Source organism: Mobula hypostoma, chromosome 30 (genome assembly GCF_963921235.1).
Source record: "Mobula hypostoma chromosome 30, sMobHyp1.1, whole genome shotgun sequence".
In the NCBI taxonomy this organism is placed as follows: domain Eukaryota; kingdom Metazoa; phylum Chordata; class Chondrichthyes; order Myliobatiformes; family Myliobatidae; genus Mobula; species Mobula hypostoma.
The window spans coordinates 3,456,534-3,484,337 of NC_086126.1; the positions used below are offsets into that span (position 1 = coordinate 3,456,534).

The following is a 27,804-nucleotide window of genomic DNA, read 5'->3' on the forward strand; positions in this document are numbered from 1 at the left end:
ATTTGCCTGAATCTGGTTGCACTCCCTCTGAGGACAGTTGGTGGCCCAGGAAATTCACCTCCAACTTTGCAAAGTTGCTTTTCTTTTCCAGGGTGATTCCAGCATGTTTCTGTCTCTGCAGGATGGCATCCACTCTTCTGTCTTGTTCCTCACCTGAGCCTCTGAAGATGAGTGTCTATCATCCACGTGAGAGAGTATTCCTTCCTGTCCTTCCAAGATTTGGTTCATCCTCATCATCAGGGCCTGATGAGATGCCAAAAGGGAATGTCTTGAAGGCATAGCGCCCATATGCAATTCAGGAGCTGAAAGGACCTGCCAGAACCCTGAGTTTGCATCTGGTTTGGTGAAGAGCTTTGTTCCGCCTGGCAGACCCAATGTGTGTTCAGCGGAGGGCAGAACAAACTTCTCCCACCTCAGTTTGGTTAGACCAACATCACTGTGTACCCCCTCCCTCCCCAGGCCTGTGCACTTCCCCTGCCACTGAACATTGTTTAGCGAATCCAACCTCGCAGTGAGATTTGGCTTCTCAGTGGCACGTCGTTGCAGTAGAGCTGAGAAGGGATTCTGAACAACGTGGACATCCTCTCGCACTGAGCTTATATTGCCCTGGCCCCATGAGCGCTTTCTGCGCTCGGCTCAGCGAAAGGCCCGCTTTCTTCGCCAGTTTTGTGAATGGATATTTGGGACGGCCGTGCCATCTGTCCCTGTGCCTCAGTTTGCAACTGAACTGTAGTACAGCAGCCTTGCCTGTTTGAATCTAGAGCCCCCGAGCAAAGCTCTCCCTGCGCCTGAAGGACTGTTTTTGGCCTTTACAACGGCCAACTCTATTGCCTTGGTGGCATTTTGCTGGACAGAGCTCTTTGATGTGAAATTGAGACTTGCTGCGTCTCCTGCAGTTGGACATCTTAACTGCTCTTTGTCTGCTTTGCTTGAGCTGAGCTCTACCGTCTCCTCTCTCTGGCTGCACCTTGTTTGTACCCTCCTTTTTATACAGCCTCTTCCTTTACCTCAGCATCATTTTCGTGCCCGGGTTCTGCCTGTTGCTGACAAACATTCTCACTCTGCCTGATTTCAGCAGCGTGTGATATGCATGCAACTGCGGTCTCTCTGGTAATCTGTTGTCCAGTGTGCCCGACAACAATCCAGTCTCCAATGAGCTCATCTCTCAGGTTTCCATATGCACAGCTATCTGACAGGATATACAATGCTACGATGAAGTCACTTGTGCTTTCACCTGGTTCCTGTTTTCTGGAGTTGAACTTTGCCCTCTCCTATATCACATTTCAAATTTAAAGAAATGTTCTTTAAGTTTGTCCTGGACTGTCTGGTGCTCCCTTTTCTGAGCATCTGTCAGTCCTAATCCACCCATGATGTTATCTACTTTGTCACCCATGCAATATATCAGTGTGCTTACTTGATGCTCTTCTGAAGTTTGAGTCAGATTGCTTGCAACCCGGAATCTTTCAACTGAGCCATCTCTCAAAGTCCCCTGGTTAAGAGAAGGGTAATGTCTCAGGGGGGGGGGCAGGGGGCTTTATTTAATAAATAGATGCAGGCACTGCAGCTGTTTGCTCCATGTTCCCGTTTGTTTGTTCATTTTTAATTTTATTTATTTGAACTACAAGTGCCTTCTTTCCTCTCCCTGAGACTCTGACTGACTCCTCTGCTGTGTCTTGTGTCTCTGTGTAGTTCCCTAGGCTAGCGGCCCACAGATGATTACAGTGTATCCATTGTGGATGCTGCTCAAAGGCATTGCCTAGCAACCCTGGCTAGTCCTCTCAACTCTGCCTAATGGTGCATAGAATTAGCAAAATAATTTGCTGGATAGTTTCCATAGGTGTATGCAAGCGAAACAAGTCTTACTGTCAATTCTTGCTTATGGGGGAATCTCCTTCATTCTGTAGCCTGAATTCATTGACTGTCCACCACTTCTGATATCATGTTGTGTTCGATACTGAGGGACGGTGCAGAGCACACAAGGACACCAGCAGGCAGGACCTTCAACTCAACTTTATTGATAACCCTGCTTGTACAATATGTGAACTGCCACCATGTGGGAGCAGCTAAGGATTAACCTATTAACGACCACAACATCCGGTACATGCCCTCTTCTCAGGCACTGCCATCTGGGGAGGAGGTACAGGACCCTGGAGACCCACGAGGGTGGCGCAGTAGCGTAGCGGTTGGCGCAACGCTTTATGGGCTCTGTGACAGGGTTCAATTCCTGCTGCTGCCTGTAAAACATTTGCACGTTTTTCCCCGTGACTGCGTGGGTTTCCTCCAGGTGCTCTGGTTTCCTCCCTCAGGACTGAGGCGTACCGATTAATAGGTTAATTGGTCATTGTAAATTGTTGCATGATTAGACTAGGGTTATAGCTGGAGGTTGCTGGGTGGCGTGGCTCAAAGGGCAGGAAGGGCGTATTCTGTGCTGTATCTCAATAAATGAATTTTAAAAATGTATACATTTATATATAACGCACCCCATCCAGGAACAGCTTCTTCCCCTCTGCCATCAGAGTTCTGAACAATCTTGAACTTATGAACCCTTTTGCAATATTAACTTATGTTTATTACTTATGGTAGTTTTTTAATACCTTAAGGTGTTGCTGCAAAATAATAAATTTTGCACCATAAATCTGTAAATCTTGTAATAAGTCTGATTCTGATTGTTACTCACTTGCTACGCCTGGAAAACTAATTGGCACCAACCCACCGCTGCTTTATTGTCTGCAGACACTTTTGAGAGTTGCAGGGTGGGTTAAAGGACCATACCAAATGTACATCAAGCTCGAATGTTAGAGTCACACAAACCAAGAATCGCCTCCGTGCCGGAGATTACCGAGCTCTTCCGGAACTTTCCGAGAGTTGCCGAGTGGCGGGGTGGGTTTAAAAGTTGCTCGGGCCGGAGTGCGGCGAAAATTGCCGAGCATCCTCGGGTCGAGGGGTTTCCGACGGTTGGGCTGCATCGGAAAGGGGCGTGGCTGGCGTCAGGGCGGTGACGTGTGGCATGGTGGAGGCGGGGCGAGGGAAAATGAGAGCGGGAGGCTCTCATTGGCACGGGCTTTGACGCAGAGGGAGGTAGTTGGCTAGGGGAGTGAAGGGGGCGGATCCCCGAAATGGAGAGCAAGGGGGGGTGGGGGTGGGGGCGGGCTTGTTGGTACAGGGTGGGCGTGGTCTCCAAGGAAGCGGAGGTGGGCGCGGTTCTTTTTAATTCCAGTTTGGAGGCGTGGTTACAGACGCAACCAATGAGAACGGCCGGGCGTGGCCTAACGGGCAGCGACAGGGCGAGGGCGGGAGGGGGCCGAGGCAGCCAATAAGGGACGTGTTTCTTCCTCCATGCTCCGGCCAGGGGGCGGGGCTAGGGAAAGTTGGTCAAAGGGGGCAGCCAATGAGAGGACGGAGGGAGGCGGATCGGCGCCAGATGGGCGCGGTTTCCCGACGAAGCCGTCGAGGGAAGAAGGGGCGGGGCTTGGGCCGGCGGCGCCGGAGATTGCCGAGCTTTGCCGAAGGCGGCCATTTTGCCGGGCCGGACCCTGGGTCGGTAGTGTGCGAGCGGTTCCGCTTTTCCCGCTGAAGGCGGCGGCGGCGGTGAGGAGACGGGAGAGCGGGGTCCCCCGTGGGGAGGGTGGGCGGGACGAGGAGCGGGGCCCGAGCCCGTGCACACGGAGGAGGTGGGGTGCAGGAGGAGGAGGAGAGAGAAAACACACCCGGGTATTTATGCTGCAAATCCCCCCGCTCGCCGCAAGTTGACGGGTTTAAAACGACCCCGGGAGGCCCCGAAGCCTCGGGGTTCGAGTGACGCCCCAGCCGGGTTGCCCCTCAGCACCCCCGGGCGGCTTCCCTCCATGTGAACCATTCCCCCCCCCCAAACTACTGATCATTTTTTAAAAATTTGCCCAATTATTCCTAAAGTTTCTTCTAGTGATTTTTTTCTTCCTTCCATGTCCGGCTCGACCAGCTGAGCTAGTTTTTTTTTTGAAAAAAAATAGAAGTTGTATATATTTTCGTTTTTTTTTAATTTAAAAGTTTTTTTTTCCGCGTGGAGATTTTCAATTTATCGATATGTCCACGAGAACACCATTGCCTACACTCAACGAGACTGACCAGGTAAGTGTGGCTCGCTTTATTGGCTCCCAGTGCACTGTTGACTGTAATGTGGATGTTTATTTGGTGCCTGAGTTGCTTTAGGATTAAGGTGCCACGTTTTAATGTTTCACACTGAGGTTGCCTGGGTCTGGGGTAAGGGGGAGACGGTGGAGGCAAGGGCCCTGGTGTCTGTTTCCCTGGGCTCCCCTTGTCTGCTCGGGTAGGGCCGATCCCTCCCCAAGGCAGCAGGCTAGGAGAGCTCTCTGTGTTACAAATTTCCATGGATTTGCTCCCCTGGGTCTTGGCGATGTCAGTGTTTCTGGGGTCTCCTCTCTCTTTATTTGAGATGCAGAGTGGAAGATGCCCTTTGAGCTGCCCATTCAATCCGAGCCTAATCGCGGGACAGTTTACAATGACCAGCTAAGCTACCAACCGGTACGTCTTTGGACTGTGGGAGGGAACCAGAGCACCCGGAGGAAACCCGCCCGATTATGGGGAGAACGTGCAAACCCCCCGCGGGCAGCGCTGGGAATTAAACCCAGGGTGCTGGCACCGTAAATCGTGCTAGCCGCTATGTTACCGCGCGTCCCGTTCTCTGTGTGGGTCTGTCAGCGGGGTTCCCGGGTTCTGTTCCCCCCCCTCGAACCCCCTGATTGTGGGCTCGGGATGGCGATAACATCACCGAGATCTCTCTCCCGCCCCTGACCCGAGTTTAGCTCGAGGGGTCTCCGTGAGATTTGTTGAAGTCTGCTATTCCCACACCCCATTCTCCTTTCCCTTCTCTTCTGCACAAGGCACGTTTCCCACCTTCTCTGAAAGTTGCAGTGACCATGCTGAGTTACTATCGTGTTAGCTGTGTTGCCTTGGAGCAAGCTGTTTCTGCTCCTGGAGGTTTGTTCTGTCTTTTGCAAAGTCGGGGCCAAATCGCCCCCGCCCGCCCGGCCGCAAAACCAGTCCAAAAGGTTTGGATGGAGCTCCTATATGTGGCTGCTGCATTTGGTTCACCAGTAACACCTTGTTAATGCAAATTTCTAATCAGCCAATCACATGGCAACAACTCAATGCAAAAAAGCATGCAGACACGGTCAAGAGGTTCAGTTGTTGTTCTGACGAAACAACAGAATAGGGGAGAAATGTGACTTGGATTGATTGTTGGTGCCAGGCGGGGTGGTTTGAGTATCTCAGAAACTGCTGATCTCCTGGGATTTTCACGCACAACAGTCTCCAGAGTTTGCAGAGAATGGTGCGAGAAACAAAAAAAAACACCCAGTGAGCGACAGTTCTGTGGGTGAAAACACCATGAGAGAGGTCAGAGGAGAATGGCCAGACTGGTTCAAGCTGACGGGAAGGTGACAGTAACTCAAATAACCACACGTTGTGGTGTGTAGGAGAGCATCTCTGAACGCACAACACGTTGAACCTACGGCGACAGCAGAGCCGAAGACCACAAACATACACCCAGTTAACAAGTTTCCCAGCTCATGCCGGCGACAGTTCTGGTTCTGGCTACTTTATTGGGTACAGGAGGTGCCTAGTACTTTGGCCGCTGACTGAGAACGTGCTGGGTCTCTCTCTGTCTATTCTTGGGGTACCTTGGTGGTTAGTGCAGCATAGTAACAGTTTGGCATTGGTACTTGGAGTTCAGTCCCAGCGCCGTTCGTCAGGAGTTTGCACCTTCCTCCCCTCAGAGCATAGGTTTCTAAAAGACGTACCAAGGCATGTGTTAATTGGCCAGAGTAAATTATTTTGTGATTAGGCTAGGGTTAAATTGGTGGTTTGCTGGGCCGGAAGAGCCTGTTCTGCTCTGTATCTCCAAGTAAAATGTAAAAAAAATGACATACATGCGTTGTTTATATGCAAAAACGGAAGCTGCCTGTATTTACCCCAAGCTGCCTGTATTTACTTCCCTGCTGGAGCGTTGGTCTCCTTGAGTGGGGCTGTAATTGCACGCGTGGGGGTCTGTGTGTCTGGGTTTCTCGTTGTAACTGCCTCTGCTGCTGCACATTCGTGGCTGTTTGCAACCCCCCCGGTTAAACGTGCTCGTGGAATCCGAGGAGCCTGTTGCTGCCTCGCTGTCAAGTGAGGGTAGTTGTGCGTTTCCTGCCCGATGGAAGGAGCGTCGGCGGAAGCTTGCTACTGTTTGCGCCCAAAACGCTGGGGGGTGGGGGGGGGGAGCTCAGCAGATCAGGCAGCATCAGCAGCGGGGGATAAACGGGCAACGTTTTGGGCTGAGGCCCTTCAGGGGGAAGAAGCTAGAATAAGAGGTTGGGGGGCAGGCTCGCTTTGATCACCCCCTCCCAGTCCATCGCTGACAAAGCCCTCCCCACCATTGAGCACATCTACACGGAGCGCTGCTCAGCAGCGTCCATCATCAAAGACCCTCAGCACCGGGTTCAGGAACAGGTACTGCCCCTCAACCAGCGGGCTCCTGAACCAGAGGGGGTAACTTCACTCACCTCAGCACTGAACTGTTCCCACGACCTACGGACTCACTTTCAAGAACTCTTCCCCTCATGTTATCAATAAACATTCTTGATTATTATTTTTCTATTTTGTATTTGCACAGTTTCTTGCACGCTGGTGGTTTGTTCGTTGGTTTTTTGCTGACTGTTGTGTTTCTTTGTATTTGCTGTGGGCGGCCTGGTGTGGGAGTCGAGGCTCCTGTACCTCCCTCCCATTGCCAGACGGGGGGAAAAGCAAGTCGGGGCTGGTAAGCTGGCAAATCTGTGAATGGAGGTGCGCCGATGATATGGTAGTGCAGTTTGCATGGTTAGCCTGGCACTGTAGTAGCTTGGTGTTCGGTTCCAGCGGCCTGCGTAAAGGGATCTGGTCCGTTCTTCCCGAGCGCACGCGTGGGTTTCCTCCCACGGTCCAAAGGAGCTACCAGTGCGTAGGTTCGTTAGTGGGGTTAAATCGGTGGGGTGGCTCGGTGAGCTGGAGGGACCTGGCCCGTGTTTGTAAGTAAAAGTTTGTTTGGCGTGCCAGCCATGCAGATTGTTTAATCACATCTCTGCAACGTGAACACAGTTACAGAGTAAAGAACAGCACTGAAGTCACACAGAAAGTGCAGGTAAACAGGAAGGTGCAAGGCCTGAGTGAGGTAAACTGAGGATGGGTCCATTTTGTCATACTGGGGGACATTTCCTGGTACTTGGGAGTTTGTAGAGATTCAGCATGACGTTGAAAACCTTGACAAACTTCTACAGATGTGTGGTGGAGAGTGTAGTGACTGGATGCATCACGGCCTGGTATGGGAACCCCAATGCCCTTGAATGGAAAATCCTACTCAAAGTAATGGATACAGCCCGGTCCATCACGGGTAAAGCCCTCCCCACCATTGAGCACATCTATGTGAAACGCTGTTGCAGGAAAGCAGCATCCGTCATCAGAGACCCCCACCACCCAGGCCGTGCTCTTTTCTCACTGCTGCCATCGGGTAGAAAGTACAGGAGCCTCAGGACTCATACCACCAGGTTCAGGAACAGTTACTACTCTTCAACCGTCAGGCTCTTGAACGAAAGGGGATAACCACACTCACTTGCCCATCCATTCAGATGTTCCCACACCAGTGATCTCACTTTAAGGACTCTTTATCTCATGCTCTTGTTATTTATTACTATTTATTTATATTTGTATTTGCACACTTTGCTGTCTTCTGCACTCTGGTTGTTCGTTCATTGATCCTGGTTACAGTTACTATTCTATAGATTTGCTGAGTATGCCCACAGGAAAATGCTTGTACATATGCTTTGAACTTCAGTGGCCTCATAACAACGGGATACAAGCTGATAACGGAAAGTAAAACTTGCATGTTGTGATCACTCGAGTCGAGTGAAATGTTCTCGGGTTGTCTGTAGGTGGCTGATCTGGGATCCGCGTGTGCTGGTGCAGTGTGGGTACGTGTGCGTGGTGGCTGTGGTGCACCGTAACGCCGTGTGCAAAGTAAACATAACGAAACTAATGCGAGTTGAAGGAGAAATGTACAATCTGAAGTATGTCACGAACCTGATGGCATTGGGGGGGGAGGCTATTGTTGAACCTTGAGGTGTGGGTCTTCGGGCCTCCTTGTGGCAGTGGAGGAGGCCGTAGGGAGTCGAAATGGATGGCCAACAGGAGATTCTGCCTTTCGTGGCGGACGGAGCGAAGGCGCTGGGCAGGTGGTCCCACCAGGATGCGTTGGGTCTTACTGATGTAGCGGAAGCCGCGTTGGGAACACCGGTATAGTAGCTGATCCCGACAGGCTCTCGAGTGAAGCGTCACCTGGCCTTGGAGGGCCCTATGGTGGTGAGCGAGGTGGTGTCGGGGCAGGTGTACCACTTGTCCTGCTTGCAGGGGTAATTACACAGTGCGCTCAGGTAGATGAATGTCGGGCTAGAGATAACGTCTCCACCAAAGAAAGTATGTGGCTCTCCTTCCCTCCGCGAGCCTGCAGGTCACCCTCGGGCGAGGTGTAGCACCTGCTTAGCCCCCCGATCAGGGTCACGTGGAGCCATGGGAGAGGTGGTGGATGGTCGTACGAGCAGCCGATGCAGATCACAAGCCCTGGTTATGCGACCACTGACAATCTCTGCAGAATTTTCATAGTAGCTGGAGTCACCCATCTTGTAAAGACACTGCCCAGAAGAAGGCAATGGTTAGAAAAAAAATACTTGTGTAGAAAAATTTACCAAGAACAATCATGGTCATGGAAAGACTATGATCGCCCGCATCATACAACGTGGTGCTTAATGCTGGTGATTGAGGCAAAATCAGGTAAAACAGGGAGAGTGCACGTGGAAGGGCATAACGATCTAGATTGTGAATTCCTGTCCATCCAGTAAAAACCGGTGTCCCACTGGCTGCAGTCTACCATCACTACAGGACAAAGAAGTGGGTAGAAAAAATCATTGCAGTCACTGCCAACCCTGCCTTCTCAAAAGTGAGATAGGGGCTATTAAAACAAAAACTTCACGTCACCTTAAAAGCTTCTACCCCAGGCAGTTAATCTGATCTGCCATTGTGGTTTGCTCCCCACTCCACCCCGCCTCTATCTATTACCCCATCACTGCACCGTAAACACTTTCAACCACTTTATAGAAAGCTGTTTACATTGCAAATGCTTGCTGGGATTTGCGTGCTTTTGCGCATGCACAGGACGGCGGCCACACCCCAGTGCACTGCTGCCAGAGATGGGCTGAAGCTGGTGAGGGTAGCCGGCCGGCCTCGTACCCCAGTGAGACGGGGACCTACCCGTCCTGGCGTGTGGACTGGGCCGCCAAGACCCAGCGGCCAGGGAGGCCGTTCTGAAACGCTCGGCGGAGAGCCCAGGGCACGACACGGCACAGAAGACGTCACATCGTCCACTGCAAACTGAGGATGTCTTCAGTTTGTGACGACGACTTGCACCACTGCAACTGGACTTCTGAGGCCAATAGAGTGGAACAGCCCCACTGCAACGACTGATCCACTGTAAAAGTTCTCCCGGACAGAGTCACAGAAAAGCACAGCATAGAAGTGGGCTCTTCAACCCATCTCGTCCATGCTGAAACTATTTAACTACCTGCTGGCGTTGACCTGTACCCAGGCCGTACCCCTACCACCCAAACTTCTCTTCAACAGTGAAATCGGGCTCGCCACTTCTGATGGCAGCTTGTTTCACACTCTCACCACCCTCTCAGTTCTCCTGTCATGGGATATGACAGACAACCGACATTCTATATCTGTACTGTAGCCTTTAAACTTATTTCCCATCTAGTTCTTTATAATTGTTGAATGTTGTTGACCAACAGACCACAGCAAGTTCCCAATACAGTGGATTCTGGTTAACTGGGACGCATCGGGGAGTACATTTTGGCCCAATTAAGCGGCTGCCCCAATTAGCCGACATTTTATGGAAATTAGTTCCGCCAGCTCCAATGGGATCCCACCACCAAGCGCATCTACCTCACCCCCCCACCGCACCCAGCCCCCTCCCAACCCCCCCACCAATTTCTGCTTTCCACAGGGATCGCTCCCTACGCGACTCCCTTGTCCATTCGTCCCTCCCCGCTGATCTCCCTCCTGGCACTGATCCTTGCAAGCAGAACAATTGCTTCACCTGCCCCTACACCTCCCTCCCTCCCTCCCTACCATCTGGGGCCGCAAACAGTCCTTCTAGAAGAGGCGACACTTCTCCAGTGAGTCTGTTGGGGTCATATACTGTGTCTGGTACTCCCGGTGCGGCCCAACGTAGATTGGGAGACCGCTTCGCTGAGCATCTACTCTCTGTCCGCCAGAACAAGCGGGATCTCTCAGTGATCACCCATTTTAATTCCACTTCCCATTCCGCTACGTCTGTCCATGGCCTCCACTGTCATGATGAGGCCACACTCAGGTTGGAAGAACAACACCTTATATGGGTAGCCTCCAACCTGATGGCATGAACATCGATTTCTCAAACTTCCGATAATGCCCCCCAACCCTCTTCCCCCTTCCCTCTCTCACCTCATCTCCTTGCCCACCAATCGCCTCCTGCTGGTTCTCCTTCCCCTTTTTCTTTCTTCCACGGCATTCTGTCTCTTTCACCAGTCCACTTCCCAGCTCTTCACTTCATCCCTCCCCTTCCCGGTTTCACCGATCACCTGGAGATTTTCTCTCCCTGCCCCCACCCCCCCCAGCACCTTTTAAACCTACTCCTCAGCTTTTTTCCTCCAGTCCCCCCAAAACATCGACTGTATTTCCCCCCCCCCCATAGATGCTGCCTGGCCTGCTGAGTTCCTCCAGCATTTTGTGTGTGTTGCTCAGATTTTCAGCACCTGCAGAGTTTCTCTTGCAACCCAGAAAGACCCCAGTTTGTGGTGACTGCTCATACCACTGGACCCAAATTTCTTCCTCACAGGTTTCACTTTCATTGGATATGTTGGACAACCAATTTACGGTCGATTATTTTGACTGTAAATGAACAAAATTAGTGCAGATACTGTGTGTGGATAATGGACTGCCTTCATACAGTGCTTTTGACAATTGTATCCTCCAGATCTTCATTTTCATTGTAACATTCAAGATGTTGTCGATACCTTCAAATTCTTGTAGAACCTAACTTGTTGGAGTAGTGAAATTTTCACTGCAGTCTGTTTCTGGCATCTCAAGCCTGAATGCTTGAAGCCACAGCGAGCAAAAGTTTTAAATTGTCTTGCTGTTATTTATCACCAACTATTGGCTACAAAAATCACAGCTTTTTGAACACAACACATGCAACTGATGCTATTTAAAAACTTTGCATTAAGCAAGGTGTAGTGTCTAGCAGCCACACAAGTTCACGCATCTGATGCGAGTTCGGGGGTTCTGATCCTGGGGTCCTGGTCACCTTGCTTGATGGCATAAAAAAGGCTGGGAACCCCTGCGCCGGTCAGAAACTGTTCGGCAATAGTTTTCTGTCCCAATTAAGTGGCATAGTGTCTCAAACAAAGGGAATGCTGGCTACTTTCTCGATTGGTTTTTGTTCTTTGAGTTGTCCCAGCTAAGTGGCTGTCCTGATTTGCTGATGGAGCAATTGACCAGAATCCACTATACATGGAAAGGCATATGACGAATTAAACTGATCCTTGATAAATAAGACAGTTCATTTGTTACGATTAGTGAGGGGAGAGCTCCGCTCTCTCCACTGGGCTGTGGTACCTGCTCTGGCCACGCGGCCCTCCCTCAGCAGGTGCCAGTGTATCCAAGTGAGGGCTTGTCGCTTTGGAGAGAAGGGAGAGGAGAGGTGACTTGACAGACACAGAGTGGAAAGCCAGAGATGTTTTCCGGGGGTGGAAATGGCGAATGTGAAGGGGCATAATTTGAAGGTGTTGGGAACTTGAACCGAAAATTCTATACAAAAACTTAGTGCTGGATGCTGCTTTCCTGTGATAACGTTTCATGTCAATGTGCTCAATGGTAGAGAGGTCTTTACCCATGGATTTACATGAAACGCTATCCCAGGAAAGCAGCATTCAGCATCAGGAACCCCTACCGCCCATAACACGCTCTCTTCTCGCTGCTGTCATTGGGGAGAAGGTACAGGAGCCTCAGGACCCACACCACCAGGTTCAGGAACAGTTATCGCCTCTTGAACCAGAGTGGATAACTTCACTCACCTCTGCACTGAACTGTTTCCATGACCTACGTCCTCGCTTTCAATGACTTTTCTTCTCATGTTCCCAATATTTATTGTGTATTTATTTCTTATTTTCTCTTTGTATTTGCATAGTTTGTCTTTCACACTCTGAGCACCCTAGTTGGATGGTCTGCTATGGTCTGCCCACAAGAAAATGAATCTCAGGGTTATGGTGACATGTATGTGCTTTGATAATAAATTTATTTTGAATTTTGGAACGTGTAGGAAAGATGCAAAAGCATTGCAGTCCTGATGAAGGGTCTCGGCCCGAAACGTCGACTGTTTACTCTTTTCCATGGATGCTGCCTGGCACTGGCATTTTGTGTGTGCTGCGACCCCTTTCACCGTGCATCTCGATGTACACGTGACGAAGCTGACCTTTCACAAGAGTCCCATTTAAACTGCTCCAAAGCTCGCCGTCTGGAAGGGCTGCCTCAAGTAGATGCAGCCAAGCAGCCTGCTTCAACCTGCTTCCTCTGTTGATTTGGTGGTCAGTGGAGTTGCCCAAGACCCGTCTGTACTTCCGCACACACTTGATCTGGTTTCTCAGCTCTTGACAGTTCCTACTCGAGCTGGGAGCGTCGTTGCCGGTCTGATCGAATCCACACAGCCTGCAGCAGAACGTTAGTGTGTGTGCTTCTGCTAGCCGAATGCAGTTGATTTCACTTGCTTTGTCCAGACTCTACATCTGAGGGCAATTTAGTCCTTGCATCTCTGCAGTGCAGTGCAAATACACAAAGCAACATCCTACCACTCCACCATTATGTGACTAGAATTGGGGACCACGGGTTAAGGCTGAAAGGGGGAAGTATCGAAGGCAGCCGCCCATCTCAATTCTGCTTCCCATTCTGTCTTGTTCTCTACTGCCATGCTGAGGCCACACTTGGTTGTATTCTGTCTGGGTAGCCCCCAACCTGGTGGCATGAACAGCGACTTGCTGAACGTCGGGTAATTGCCCCGCTCCCCTTCACCGTTCATGCCTGCCCATCACCTCCCTCTGGTGGTCTTCCCTGTTCCCTTTCTTCCACGGTCATCTTCGCTGTCCTGTCTGATTCCCCCTCCTCCAGCCCTTTTATCTCTTTCACCCATCAACTTCCCAGGTCTTTACTTCACCCCCACCCCCTCCCCCAGTTTCACGTGTTCCCTGCCACCTTCTACTTCTTCCCTCCCCCCCAACCCATCTTCTTCCTTTGACTTCTCTCTTCCCAGTCCCGAAGAAGGGCCGAAACATCAGCTGTTCACGCTTTTCCACAGCTGCTGCCTGGCCGGCTGGGTTCCGCCAGCGTTCTGTGTGTGTTGCCCTGGATTTCCAGCGTCTGCTGATTGTCTTGTGTTTGTAATACTGAAGGGGGAACTTCTTCACTCAGAGTGTGGAGCGACCTGCCAGCGGAAGTAGTGGATGTGGGTTCGATGTCAACATTGAAGAGAAGTTTGGATAGGTACATGGGTGGGAGGGGTGTGGTGCAGGTCAATGGGAGCAGGCAGAATAATTGTTTGGCATCAGCTGGATGGGCTGAAGGGCCTGTTTGTGTGCTGTAATGCTCTGTGACTCTGTGGTCAGGAGCACACCTTGAACCTGGGGTTACAAGGGACCAATCTGCTGTGGGGTTCCAAGCAATACACACAAAAGTTGCTGGTGGACGCAGCAGGCCAGGCAGCATCTCCAGGAAGAGGTACAGTCGATGTTTCGGGCTGATGATTCTGTGTACCAGTGGGTTCTGTAAGCACGCTGCAGGCCATGAGCTGCTCTGCCTGAGTGGGTAAATAGATAAAAAAAGGTCTGGGTGTGTGGGTGGGAGAGGGGCTTGTTTTGTGCCGCTGTGGTCTGCGTTGTTCTGCCAAGCGTTGTGAGCGTGCTATGTCGGTGCTGGAATGCGCGATGACACTCGCGGGCTGCCCCAGCGCACCTCTAGGTTGTGCTGGTCATATGCACAAACAACCAGTTCCACTGAACGATGCGATGTTCGTTTGATGAATGAATAACTCCGAATTCTCTGCTCTGACTTCGCCGGCGACCTTTAACCTGATGAGGTCTCGCCCCGAAACGTGGACTCCTTATTCCCTTCTGAGAACGCTGCCTGACCTGCTGAGTTCCTCCAGCGTTTTGTGTGTGTGTTGCTCTGGATTTCCAGCATCCGCAGCATCTCGCGTTTTTGAATTTTTACCCATTTGAAGGAAGGCAGGGAAGCGTTTGTATCTCGCCTGTCAAGATGTCAGAGAATCAAAGTGTGTATGACTGCAGTTTCTTTGAAAGAACAGCACAGGAGTGGGCCTGTACCACCCACAATGCAGAATTAGCCTGAATTTAATGGAGACCTGTGAGGTGTTGCACTTTGGTAGGACCAAGCAGGTGGGTCTTGCCCAGTGAACGGTGGGGCACTGAGCACTGCGGTAGAACAAAGGGATCTGGGAATACAGATCACAATTCTTTGAAAGTGGCGTCACAGGCAGATAGGGTCGTAAAGGGAGCTCTTGGCACGTTGGCCTTCATAAGTGAGGGCTTTGAATACAGGAGATGGGACATTATGTTGAGGTTGTACTAGATGCTGCTGAGGCCTAATTTGGAGTATTGTGTGCTGTTTTGGTCGCCTACCTACAGGAAAGATGTAAAGGTTGAAAGGGTGCAGAGAAAATTTACAGGGATGTTGCTGGGACTTGAGGATCTGAGTTACAAGGGAAGATTGAGTAGGTTAGGAATTTATTTCTTGGAATGTTGAAGATTGAGAGGAGATTTGATAGAGATAGACAAAATTTTGATGGGTATAGATAGTGTAAGTGCAAGCATGCTTTTTCCACTGAAAAACGCATCAAAGTTGCTGGTGAACGCAGCAGGCCAGGCAGCATCTCTAGGAAGAGGTACAGTCGACGTTTCAGGCCGAGACCCTTCGTCAGGACTAACTGAAAGAAGAGATGGTAAGAGATTTGAGAGGGGGAGTGGGAGATCTGAAATGATAGGAGAAGACAGGAGGGGGAGGAATGGAGCCAAGAGCTGGACAGGTGATCAGCAGAAGGGATATGAGAGGATCATGGGACAGGAGGCTCTCACTATACTCCTTGCCCATCCTCTGGGCTTCCCGCTTCCCCCTTTCTCCCTAGGCCTCCCGTCCCATGATCCTCTCATACCCCTTTTGCCAATCACCTGTCCAGGTCTTGGCTCCATCCCTCCCCCTCCTGTCTTCTCCTATCTTTTCGGATCTCCCCCTCCCCCTCCCACTTTCAAATCCCTTACTAGCTCTTCTTTCAGTTAGTCCTGACGAAGGGTCTCGGCCCGAAACGTTGACTGTACCTCTTCCTAGAGATGCTGCCTGGCCTGCTGCGTTCACCAGCAACTTTGATGTGTGTTGCTTGAATTTCCAGCATCTGCAGATTTCCTCGTGTTTGTGATTTTCCACTGAAGTTACACACACACACACACACACACACACACACACGATGTTCCGTTCACAGCACATTAACCAAAGTATTACCACAGATAAGTTAATATAATTCAACATGCTTGCAGTACACAACACAGGTTCACAGTAAACAGCTTGCTATCCTGGTGACGAGACCTCAGTGCTGGCAGGGTACTCAATAGTCTCACAGCCTGAGGGAGGAAGCTGTCACCCAGTCTGGCAGTCCCAGTCCTGATGCTCCTGTACCTCCTTCCTGGCGGTAGTGGGTCAGAGAGATTGTAGGATGGGTGGTCAGGATCTTCCACAATACTTCAGGCCTTCTGTCTACAATGCTCCCGGTAAATGGGGGGGAGTGGGGGAGGAGGGAGACCCCAGTGAGCCTCAGTGGCCTTGCTGTCCTCTGTAGGGTCTTTGCCGCTTCTGTACCACACAACGTTGAGCATCCTTTTTGTTCCCAAGCAGCTTTCTCTGATCAGATTTCATAATGTGTTACCCCTTCTTGCCTTCATCTTATCCCCCCACCCCCACCCCTGCCGGACTCCATCTATCAATCATTCCTTCCTCCCCTGGATCCACCAGCTCTTGCCCCATCCATTCCTCAACTGGCAATCTCTCCCCCCCCCCCCCCCGTCCCTTCAGTCCAAAGGAAGGGTTGTGACCCAAAGTGTCGAGGGTCCACTCCCCCCTGCGGAACGGGTGCTGCCTGCTCCACCAGGCTCCTCTGGCAGGTCGTGTGTGATTCCAGCAAGTCAGGACTAGGTTCAGTATCGGTGCTGTAGGTCATGACATTTATGGTTTTGTGGCGGCAGTACAAGGCAAGACAAAAATTACGACACGTTGCAATCTGCAGACCACGACTCTGAGACTCAAGCGACTGTTTTCCTGCTGTCGTAATGATATGTGCCTTGTGCTGTGTATGACTGGTATTGTTTTGCACGGTGGCCCAGAGGAACGCTGTTTCGTTTGGCTGTATTCATGTGAATGGTTGAATGACAGTTGAACTTGAAAATAGAACATTACAGCACAGTACAGGCCCTTCAGCCCACGATATTGTGCCAACCTTTTAACCTACTCCGAGATCAATCTAACCCTTCCCTCCCACATGGCCCTCCATTTTTCTATTATCCAGAGTCTCTAAATGTCCCAAATGTATCTGCCTCTATCATTCCATAAACCCACTGCTCTGTGTAAAAACAACTACCTACTTCTGATGTTATCCTCCCCTCCTCCCCCCAATACTTTCTTCCAATCACCTTGACAGTATGTCCTCTAATATTTTGCTGGCTGTTTACTTGCTGTATACCTCTACCTCAAAGAACATGGAACAAAACAAATACACTTGTTGTGCCGACTTTTTACTCTACTCCAAGATCAAACTAACCCTTCCCTCCCAAATAACCCTCCATTTTTCTGCAATCCATTTGCCTATCCAAGAGTCTCTTAAATGTCCCTAGTCTGCCTTAGCACTGCTCCTTAAAGACATCTTCAAGGAGCGATGCCTCAAAAAGGTGGCATCCATCATTGAGGACCCCCATCACCCAGGACACACTCAGCGATTCAGGAACAGCTTCTTCCCCTCTGCCTGTTTTATTTCTGTTTTTGCACTAGTTATTTAAGTATTTGATATACACACTGTAATTCAGTTTTTTCCCCTACATTTATAATTGTACTGTGGCTGCAAAGTTAAAAAAATTTCATGATGTATGCCAGTGATATTAATTCTCACCGTGACCCTGAACTCTGGCAGTGCGTTTGGCCACTGTGTAAAACAACCTACTTCTGACAACCCCCCCCCCAAATACTTTCCTCTAATCGGCTTAAAATTGTGCCTTCACGTGCAGATAAGTAGTGCAAAATTGTGCCTTCACATGCAGATAAGTAGTGCAAAATTGTGCCTTCACGTGCAGATAAGTAGTGCAAAATTGTGCCTTCACGTGCAGATTAATAGTGAAAGAGAGGAAATGGACCGGACTGTTCGGAAACCTGATGGTGCTTGTCCCTGAAATGTTGAGTGTGTGTCCTGGGGTTCCTGTCCCTTCCTTCCTCCTGGTAGCGATGGAAAGGGGGCTTTTCCCCGACGGTGAGGGTCCTTACTGATGTACGCTGACCTCCCTAAAGATGTCCTCTGGTGGTGAGCTTGGGCTGCTCTTCTTGGGCATCCGTGTGGTTGCTGCCCTTTCGAGGCCGGCGGGGACTTCCGACCCCAGCGGCGAGAGATTGAGGGCACGGTGGTGTAGTGGTTCAATTCCCGTCACTGCCCGTTTGTACGTTCTCTCCCCGTGTCCGGGTGGTCTGGTTTGCTCCCACAGCCCAAAGGCGTACTGGTTGGTAGGTTATTGTCCCATGATTGGGCTAGGATTAAATTCGAGGGTTGCTGGGCAGCACAGCTGAAAGGGCCTGTTCTGCGCTGTATCTCAATAAAATAAAAAAACACACTGCCACCAGTTGGTCAGCACAGGATTTTAGTACCCTGCCAAGTACACTTGCAGTCTTTTGCATTCATCACTTTATTGTTCTGTGATTTGTTAAGATATTCCCTGAATATCCACACTCCAGCCTCTTGCCTCAGTGAGTCTCCCGAAGGCCTCGCCTACCTGGCTCCCCGCTGGCCGGTCTGGGACCTCTTCCTCCAGCACTGCCATCAGACGCGAGTGCTGATCCCATCGGACGGCTTCTGACTCGTCACGCAGTCCGCCCCAGGACTGCTCAAGGCTCTTGGTGGATAGTGGAAGAATTGAAGAGCGTGGGGTCAGGGCAGAGGGAATGGCACGTAACTCTTTTGGTCACAGAGTCAGAAGTAGAGCACAAAAACAGGTCTTTCGGCCCATCTAGTCCGTGCCGAACAATTTAAACTGCCTGCTCCCATTGACCTGCACCAGCACCACACCCCTGCATACCCCTCCCATCCATATACCTATCCACAGTTCACAGAAACGTCGAGATCGAGCTCGCTTGCTGGCAGCTCCTTCCACCCTCTAACTGAAGAAGCTTCCTCTCATGTTTATCTTTAACTTCTCACCTTTCACTCTTAACGCATGACCTCTAGTTGTCGTCCCACCTTGCCTCAGCGGGAAAAGCCTGCTTGCATTCACTCTGCCTGTACCCCTCATAACTTTGCACACCTTTGTCAAATCTCTCGTGTACATCGAACCATATGGTGAAATAGGTAACTTTGCTCAGTGACCAACACAGTCCAAGGGTGTGCTGGGGGTAGCCCTCAAGTGTCACCAATGCTTCTGGCGCCAACATGGAATGCCCACAACTCAGTAACCCTGTACTGTACATATTTGGAACGTTGGAAGAAGCCCTCTTGGTCAAGCGGAGCGCATACAATCTTCATTGAATCCTTAATCGTTGGTCCTGTAAAGCTTTACGGTGACCACTACACCCCCCGGCCACCCCAAGCAAGGCAGTCGCGCTGAGTGGGAGAGCAGGTGCAAGGGGCTGAATGGTTGCCTTTGCTTCTGTTCCTTGGTGCTTGTGCTCAGCAAGGCTTAGCAGTTGAAGTGGAGTCATGTGATGCAGGAGATGCGAGCGCCGGTCTCGGCTCTAGGTTCCCACGCAAGCATTTTTTGTGAGGGATTAAGTTCTGGTGGAGACCGAGGAGAAATTTGAGGTTTTTAAACAGCCAGTCCAGTGAAGTTGCTCCTCCACGATCAGATTTCTGAACAGTTCTCGCTATTTCACTCTTACTTGGCACTTCTTAAAAATATTTCTTATTGTAACCTGTAGTAATTTTTTAAAGCACTGCACTGCTGTGGCAAGACAACAAGTTTTACAATGCACACAGTGCTGGAGGAACTCAGCAGGTCAGGCAGCGTCTATGGAGGGGGGCCCTTCAGGTTAAAATTCAAAATGGTGCCCCCAGTGAAATTTGACTGTTCCCACTTCCTTTCCAGACCTGATTAAGGGTCTCGGTCCGAAATGTTGACTGTTTATTCCCCTCCATAGAGGCTGCCTGACCTGCTGAGATCCTCGAATATTCTCTGTGTGCTACCCTGGATTTCCGGCATCTGCGGAATCTCGTGTTTAAAATTTTACAACACGCAGTACCCTGCAAAAGTCTTAGGCACATGCAAAAAATTCTGGAAAGGAAAGATGGTCTCAAAAATGAAGTGTTTCTAAAGATCCAAAGCATTTACTATAAAGAGCAGTAAACAGTAAAAAGACAATCAAATCAATATTTGGTGTGGCCACTCTTTGCCTTTAAAACTGCACCAATTCTCTTAGATACACTGTCGTGCAGTTTTATAAGAAAATTGACTGTTTGGTTGTTCCAAGCTTCTCGAACTTGCCATAATTCTTCTGTAGACTTTGGCTGTCTTGCCTTCTGTCTCTCCAGGTAATCCCAGACAGCCTTAATGGTGTTGAGATTGGGGCTCTGTGGAGGCCAGACCATCTGAAAACAGATGTTAAAAATCTAGGGTGCCTAAGACTTTTGTGTAGGATCGTAAGCCCGATTGCAGTACAAGATCTGAAAACTGAGGGCCGATTACCATGGCAACAGGCAAGATGAAGCTAAGAGTGGAGGTATTCGGTTTGGGGGGGCATTTGCAACAGTTGGAAGATACTTATATGGGTTCTTTTCATCTTCCTGGAGAGCCTGTCTTTTATACTGGGTTTCCCCCCAATTAGTTTTGAATTTAATTCCTTGTAGTTGACTCCTTGGTTCTGGTTAATGAGAGCTGGATCACAGTCAAGAAACTGGAAAATAGGCAGAGGAGTAGGCTAACAGGTTCCTCCAGCCTAGCCAGTCATTCAGTACAATCATCGAGTCATAGAGCCCTACAGCACAGAACAGTTGATAATCTGCCTCCTCCCATCGCCTGCACTTTGACCATACCCCTCCTGTCCATGTACCTATCCAAACTTCTCAATGTTGAAATCAAACCCACATCCACCACTGCTGCTGACAGCTCATTCCACACTCACCACCCCTGAGTGAAGAAGCTTCTCCTCGTGTTCCCCTTGAACATTTCACCTTTCACCCTTAACCCATCACCTCTAATTGCCTCGCCCAACCTCAGTGGGTGGGTGGGGGGATCCTGCTTGCATTTACCCTGTCTATACCCCTTCTAATTTTTGTATACCTCTATCAAACCTCCCCTCATTCTCCTGCACTCCAGGAAATAAAGTCCTAACGTATTCAACCTTTCCCTATAGCTCAGGTCCTCAAGTCCTGGCGACTTCCTTGTAAGTTTTTTCTCTCAATCTTATTGAGATCTTTCCTGTCGGTAAATGACCATGACTGCACACAATTAGGCTTCATTAACTTCAACATAACATAACATTTTCACCATTGTCTTCAACCTCAATGGAAGAAGCCTCGATTTTGTGAACAGAGTCCCGCCCTCCCCCACACTAGGGGCTCTTAACCCCCGACGCAACTCACCAAATGGCCGAGGTTTGGGTTTATCAGTCAGCTGGACTGCTCGCAGTCAGGGTAGGGTAGGTGACTGAGCTCAGTGTTGCCTAGGTGACGTTTTTAGGATTGCCAAATGTTCTGTTTATTCATGACCTCATACACTGGCAAATCCAGTTTTTCTGTTATTCCCCCTCCACCTGAGGCGATATCTCATCTTGGCCATCAGCCATCCTGTCATTTGACCTCCTTTTTTTTCCCACAAATCCCAGGGCAGCTGGATGGAATAAGCAGAGCTGAGAGTGTCTCATCGCTCTGCTGAGTAAACACTTGCGTAGCTCTGAGTGTGGTAGTAGGTGTAAGAAGGTGCTGATCTATCAGACGAAAGATTAAAAGATAAATTACCTTGTCCCACGTACACCGAAGCTTACAGTGAAATGCTTTTGCGTCAATGACCAACGCAGTACATTTTGCTGGGGGGCGGTCCGTAATTGTCACCATGTTTCTGGCGCCAACATAACGCGCACGTCTTTGCACTGTGGGAGGAAACCAGAGCACCCGGAGGAAACCCACACGGTCACGGGGAGAACGTACAAACTCCTTACAGGCATTGGCGGGAATTGAGCTTGGGTCTCTGGCACTGTAAAGCGTTTACGCCGGCCGCCAGCACTGGCATGTCTCTCCCCTCACCCGTGATTGTACTGATGTCTGCTGTTTGTTTCATTGCCATTGTGCTCTGTTGCTCTGACGAGCTTTGGAGTATGCTATGATGATGTCAGACTATATGTGGCGACATTCACGGACTACCGGTCCCACCCCAGCACTTGTCAGTGAGTTTGTTTGGTGGTACAGACGATGCATTTCAGACTCTGGATGTGGATCCGATGTGGCAGAAGAGGCTCGAGGGCTGGTTTGACTGCTCTTCAGGTTTCGCGGTGCGTGCCCGAACCTGCCCGTGGTTTCACCGCTTGACTCCTCCTCTGTCGAGTGACTGCAGAGTGCGTGTTCCTTCTTGGTACTCTCCACTCCTGCTGGGAGTGTCATGGGAAGGTGAACTTCAGACTTTGCTGCAATTGTAGTCTCCCTGAGACATTTCGTCAAATATGCCACGTGTACAGCTGCGGCCGTTCGTACCCCTTGTGCCTGTTCCATGGCTGGGGCACGTGAAGACAGTGAGACGTGTGAGCAGAATGAGGCCATTCGGCCCATCGAGTCTGCTCCGCCATTCCATCATGGCTGATCCAATTCCCTCGCAGCCCTAATCTCCTGTCTTCTCCTCGCTAATCCTTCATGCCCTGACCAGTCAAGAACCTTATCAACTTCTGACTTAAATATACCCAACGACTTGGCCTCTGCAGCTACCTGTGGCAACTTGGATTCGCCATCCTCTGCCCAAAGAAGTTCCTCCTCATCTCCATTCTAAGTAAACGCCCCTCTATTCTGAGGCTGTGTCCTCTGGCCTTGGACTCTCCCACCATAGGAAACGTCCTCTCCACATCCACTCTATCAACATTTGATAGGTTTTAATGAGGTCGCCCTTCATTCTGATTTCCAGTGAGCAGAGGCCCAGAGCCATCAAGCACACCTCATATGTTAAGCCTTTCGATCCCAGAATCATTTTTGTCAACCTCCTTTGAACCCTCCCCAATGTCAGCACATACTTTCTTCAATAAGGGGCCCAGAACTGCTCTTGATACTCCCCAGTGAAGCCTCGCCATTACTTTATAATGCCTCAACATTACATCCTTACTTTTCTATTCTAGTCCTTTTGAAATGAATGCTGACATCGCAGTTACCTTCCTCACCACAAACTCAACCTGCAAATTAATCATTTTATCTCCATTTAGAAAATAGTCAGCCCTATCATTTCCTCTACCAAAGTGCATGACCATACACTTCCTGACTCTATATTCCATCTGCCACTACTTTGCCTATTCTCCTAATCTAAGTCCTTCTGTAGCACCTCTGCATTCTCCACTATCTGCCCCTCCACCTACCTTTGTATCTTCTGCAAACTTGGCCACAAAGCCATCAATTCTGTCAACCAAAGCATTGACATGTAGCATAAAAAGAAGTGAAAGAGGGCAGGTTAGAGGAAGATTCTAAAACATCTTTCTTAATCTTTTAGATTCTTGCCTTCATGAAATTTAATACCACTGATTTAAATGACGTGAAATTGGTTGGAGGAATGCTGTCCCATCACACACTCCTGGGGTCAGACACAGTGAAGCTCCCTCCACACCGTCCCGTCACGCACTCCCGGGGTCAGACACAGAGTGAAGCTCCCTCTACACTGTCCCATCACACACTCCCAGGGTCAGACACAGAGTGAAGCTCCCTCTACACCGTCCCATCACACACTCCCGGGGTCAGATCCAGAGTGAAGCTCCCTCCACATCATCACATCACACACTCCCAGGGTCAGACACAGAGTGAAGCTCCCTCCCCACCGTCCCATCACACACTCCCGGGGTCAGACACAGAGTGAAGCTCGCTCCCCACCGTCCCATCACACACTCCCGGGGTCAGACACAGAGTGAAGCTCCCTCTACACCGTCCCATCACACACTCCCAGGGTCAGACACAGAGTGAATCTCCCTCTACACTGTCCCATCACACACTCCCGGGGTCAGACATAGAGTGAAGCTCCCTCCACACCGTCCCATCACACACTCCCAGGGTCAGACACAGTGAAGCTCCCTCTACACCGTCCCACCACACACTCCCAGGGTCAGGGTCGGGGTCAGGCTCAGACTGAAGCTCCCTGTACAATAAACACGAGATTCTGCAGATGCTGGAAACCTAGAGCAACACACAAGATGCTGGAAAAACTCAGCGGGTCAGGCAGTGTCAATGGAGAGGAATAAGCAGTTGGCGATTCGGGATGCAACCCTTGGTTAGGGCTGGAATTTGTTCTGCAATAGTGCTATAGTTGAAAGGCGTGAAAGTTGTTGGAAATGGAGGTACAGTAGTGAGCCCGACACTTAACAACACTGTTGCAAGATCGGGGTTTGATTCCTGCCCTGCCCCTGTCCGTAAGGAGTTTGTGTGTTCTCCTTGTAACTGGGTATCCTCCAGGTGCTCTGGTTTCCTCCCACATGCCAAAGGCACGGTTTAGATTATGAAGACACGTAGTCCTCTTTTATTGTCATTTAGTAATGCATGCATTAAGAAATAATACATTATTTCCTCCAGTGTGATATCACAAAACACAGGACAGACCAAGACTGAAAAAACTGACAAAACCGCATAATTATGACATACATTTACAACAGTGCAACAATACCATAACTTGATGGAGAAGTCCGTGAGCACAGTAAAGTTTAAAGTCTCTCAAATGTCCCACATCTCACGCAGACGGGAGAAGGAAGAAAAACTCTCCCTGTCATGACGACCACAGTCCGACTCTGAGTCATCCGAAAACTTGGAGCTCTGATCAGCTCTCCGACACCGAGTACTGAGCGGCATCTCTGTCCGAACGACTCGACCTCCTCCTCGGTCGCCAAAAGCAGGCAAGGCCGGGGATTTTGAGGCCTACCCTCCGAAAGATTCCCGACCACACAGTAACGATGGCAGCGAAAGGGCGTTTCAGAAATTTCTCCAGGTGTTCCTCTGTACTTTCGCGTCCATTCTCCATCAAATGAGAATTGTCGGTTTAATGTCAATGTCAAAGTAAAGTTAATTTTAATATAAGAGTGCCACCACATACAACTCTGAGACTCACCTTCCTGTGGGCATACTTGGCAGATCTATAGAGTAGTAACTGTAAACAGGATCAGTAAAAGATCAACCAGAGTGCAGAAGACAACAAACTGTGCAAGTGAGTGTAGTTATCCCCTTTTGTTCAAGAGCCTGATGGTTGAGGGGTAGTAACTGTTCCTGAACCTGGTGGTATGAGTCCTGAGGCTCCTGTACCTTCTACCTGATGGCAGCAGCAAGGAGAGGCAATGGCGTGGGTGGTGGGGATCTCTGCCCATACGGGTTGTAAGTTGTGAGCATGCATTGTTACCTCTGAAATCATGGTGACACTTCCGGGCTGTCCCCAGTACAATCCTCCCGACTTACTTTGTCACCAAGTGATGCATTTCACTGTGCATATGACAAATCTGAATCAGATCGGGTTTAATATCCCCGGCATATGTCGTGAAATTTGTTAACGGCAGCACAATGCAATACATGGAGAAAAATGTAAGTAAATTGCAGTAAGTATATATGTATGTTAAATAGTTAGATTAAAAACAGTAGTGCAAAAATGGAAATTAAGGAAGTGAAGTAGTTTTTTGTGGGTTCACTGCTCATTTAGAAATCAAATGGCAGAGGGGACGAAACTGTTTCTGAATCACTGTGTGTGTCTTCAGGCTCCTGTACCTCCTTCCCACGGCAACAATGAGAAGAAGGCGTGTTCTGGGTGATAGGGATTCTTAATGATGGATGCCGTCTTTTTGAGGCATCGCTCCTTGAAGATGTCCTCGATGCTGCAGAGGCTAGTGCCCATGATGGAGCTGACCAATTTTACAACTTTCTGTGACTTTGGTACTGTGCAGTTGCCCCTCACCAACCCATACCACACGGTGGTGCAGCCTGTCAGAACGTTTTCCACTGTACATCAGTAGAAGTTTTCAAGTGTTTTAGGTGTCAAACCAAATCTCCTCAAACTCCTTTTTAAAAAAAAAAGTCACTGTCTCGCCTTCTTATAGCTGCGTTGGTATGTTGGTACCAGGTTAGATCCTCAGAGATGTTGACACCTAGGAGTTGATCACACTCTCCACTTCTGATCCCACTGAGGATTGGTGTGTGCTTCCTCGTCTTGCCCTTCCTGGGGTCCACAATCGGCTTGTATATCCCGCCAATCTTTAATCCTGGTGCAAAAAACAAAAGGGAATAATGAGGTAGTGTTCGTGCTCATTGTCCATTCAGAAATCAGATGGCAGAGGGGAAGAAGCTGTTCCTGAATCGCTAAATGAGTCCCTCTTCAGGCTGCTGTACCTCCTCCCTGATGGGAGTGATGAGAAGAGAAAGCAGGGCAGATCACCCAGGCAACAGGAAAGATGAGGGGTGTCACTAAAAACCATAGATGCACAGTGGAGGAGTGGTATGGAAACGCCAGTGCCCAGGAATGGAAAAGTCTACGGAAAGTGGTGAATGTTGTATTTAGAGATGCCAGTTGGAACAGACCCTTTCGGCCCAATAAGCTGCACTGTGCAGTAACCCATCGAATTAACCTAATCACAGGACAATTTACAATGATCAATCGTCCTGTTGCGTTAAGTGGTATTGGGTTTGGGGAGGTGTTTGCAGGTGCTTGTCCACGTTGTGAGCAGAGTCCATTCCCGCTCAATAGCCCGACAGCTGTTTTAATACTCCAGTGTGGCTCAGAGCGCTGGAAGATGTTTTTAAGAGGGGTCTTGGTCTCAAGGTGCCAGTGTTCACCTGCTCTTGAAATGGTTCTTCCTTGTCGAATGAGCTTGGCTGTGCTTAACATGCTGTTCCTGGGGCCAACGTGCACGTGCCATCACAAAGAAGGCGCACGGCAGCTCCCCTCCTTTCTTAGAAGTTTGTGAAGATTCGGCACGTCACCAAAAACTTTGACAAACGTCTACAGATGCACAATGCGGTGGGGTATGTATCCTGCAACATACATCAAAGTTCCTGACGAAGGGTCTCGGCCTGAAACGTCGACTGCGCCTCTTCCTATAGATGCTGCTTGGCCTGCTGCGTTCACCAGCAACTTTGATGTATGTTGCTTGAATTTCCAGCATCTGCAGAATTCCTGTTGTTTGGGTATGTATCCTAACTGGTAGTATAATGGCCTGATAGGGAAACACCAATGCCCAGAGTGGAAAGGTCTACAGAAAGGGGTGGATACAGGCAAAGCCCTCCCCACCATTGAGCACATCTACGTGTGGCGCTGCATCCATCATTAAAGACCACCCCACCCTCCCCTCACTCCAGTCCAGGCCATGCTGTCTTCTTGCAGCTGCCATCAGGAAGAAGCTACGCACACCGCCAGGTTCAGGAACAGTTACCATCTGGCTCCTGGACCAGAGGGGATAACTTCACTCGCCACAACTCTGAACTGATCCTGTGATCTACAGAAAATCTTGCAGATGCTGGAAATCCGAGCAGCACGCGCAAAATGCCGGAGGGACCCAGCAGGCCAGGCAGCTTTTTATGGAAAAGAGTACACAGTCGACGTTCCGGGCCGAGACCCCCTCATCGATCCTGATAAAGGGTCGGACCGAAACATCGACCACAGATGCTGCCTGGCCTGCTGATTTCCTGCAGCATTTTGTGTGTGTTCAGTGACCTACAGACTCACTTTCAAGGATTCGTTACAACTCACTTACTCAGTATTATTATTGTTTGGACAATTTGTTTTCTGCATATTGTCAGTCTTTGTATATAGTTGTTCATAAATTCTATTATTTCTTTATTTGCCTGTAAATGAATCGCGGTAATAGACGGTAACACGTATGTACTTTGATTATGAGCTTACTTTGACTTTGACCCTGGTGGAAAAGCTGGTGTCTCTGACACTCCCTCAGTACCGCCTCTGTTTTTACACATTTCAGATTTATTTATCACGTGCATCGAAACCGACCGTGTAATGCGCCACTGGCGTTAACAGCCAACGTAACCTAGGGGTGCGCTGGGGGCGGCCTGCAAGTATTGCTACACATTCCAGCAACAACATCAAAACAAACACTCTCTTTCTCCCCCCCCCCACTTTGCTCCCTAACGCATACACAGCCCTTTAACCTCAGAACAGGCCAACTTCGAGCCCCCTGGTGGGCTCGTCTGTTTGCAGATGTCGGGCCTTTGACTCTCCCAGCGGACTCGCAGAGACC

General features: G+C 49.8%; 1 protein-coding gene across 2 annotated transcripts in view; it reads left to right on the forward strand.

Annotated features, from left to right (window-relative positions):
* The first annotated feature begins 3,621 nt into the window (after positions 1 to 3,621).
* mark2b (MAP/microtubule affinity-regulating kinase 2b) overlaps positions 3,622 to 27,804 on the forward strand; it is a 167,930-nt gene continuing 143,747 nt past the window's right edge. For both annotated transcript variants that reach the window (XM_063036473.1, XM_063036470.1), the window contains exon 1: positions 3,622 to 4,107. Coding sequence is in view for 1 of the 2 variants with exons in the window: in XM_063036470.1 (XP_062892540.1) it covers positions 4,063 to 4,107 (45 nt within the window). In the remaining variant the exon portion in view is untranslated. The remainder of the gene's footprint in view (positions 4,108 to 27,804) is intronic.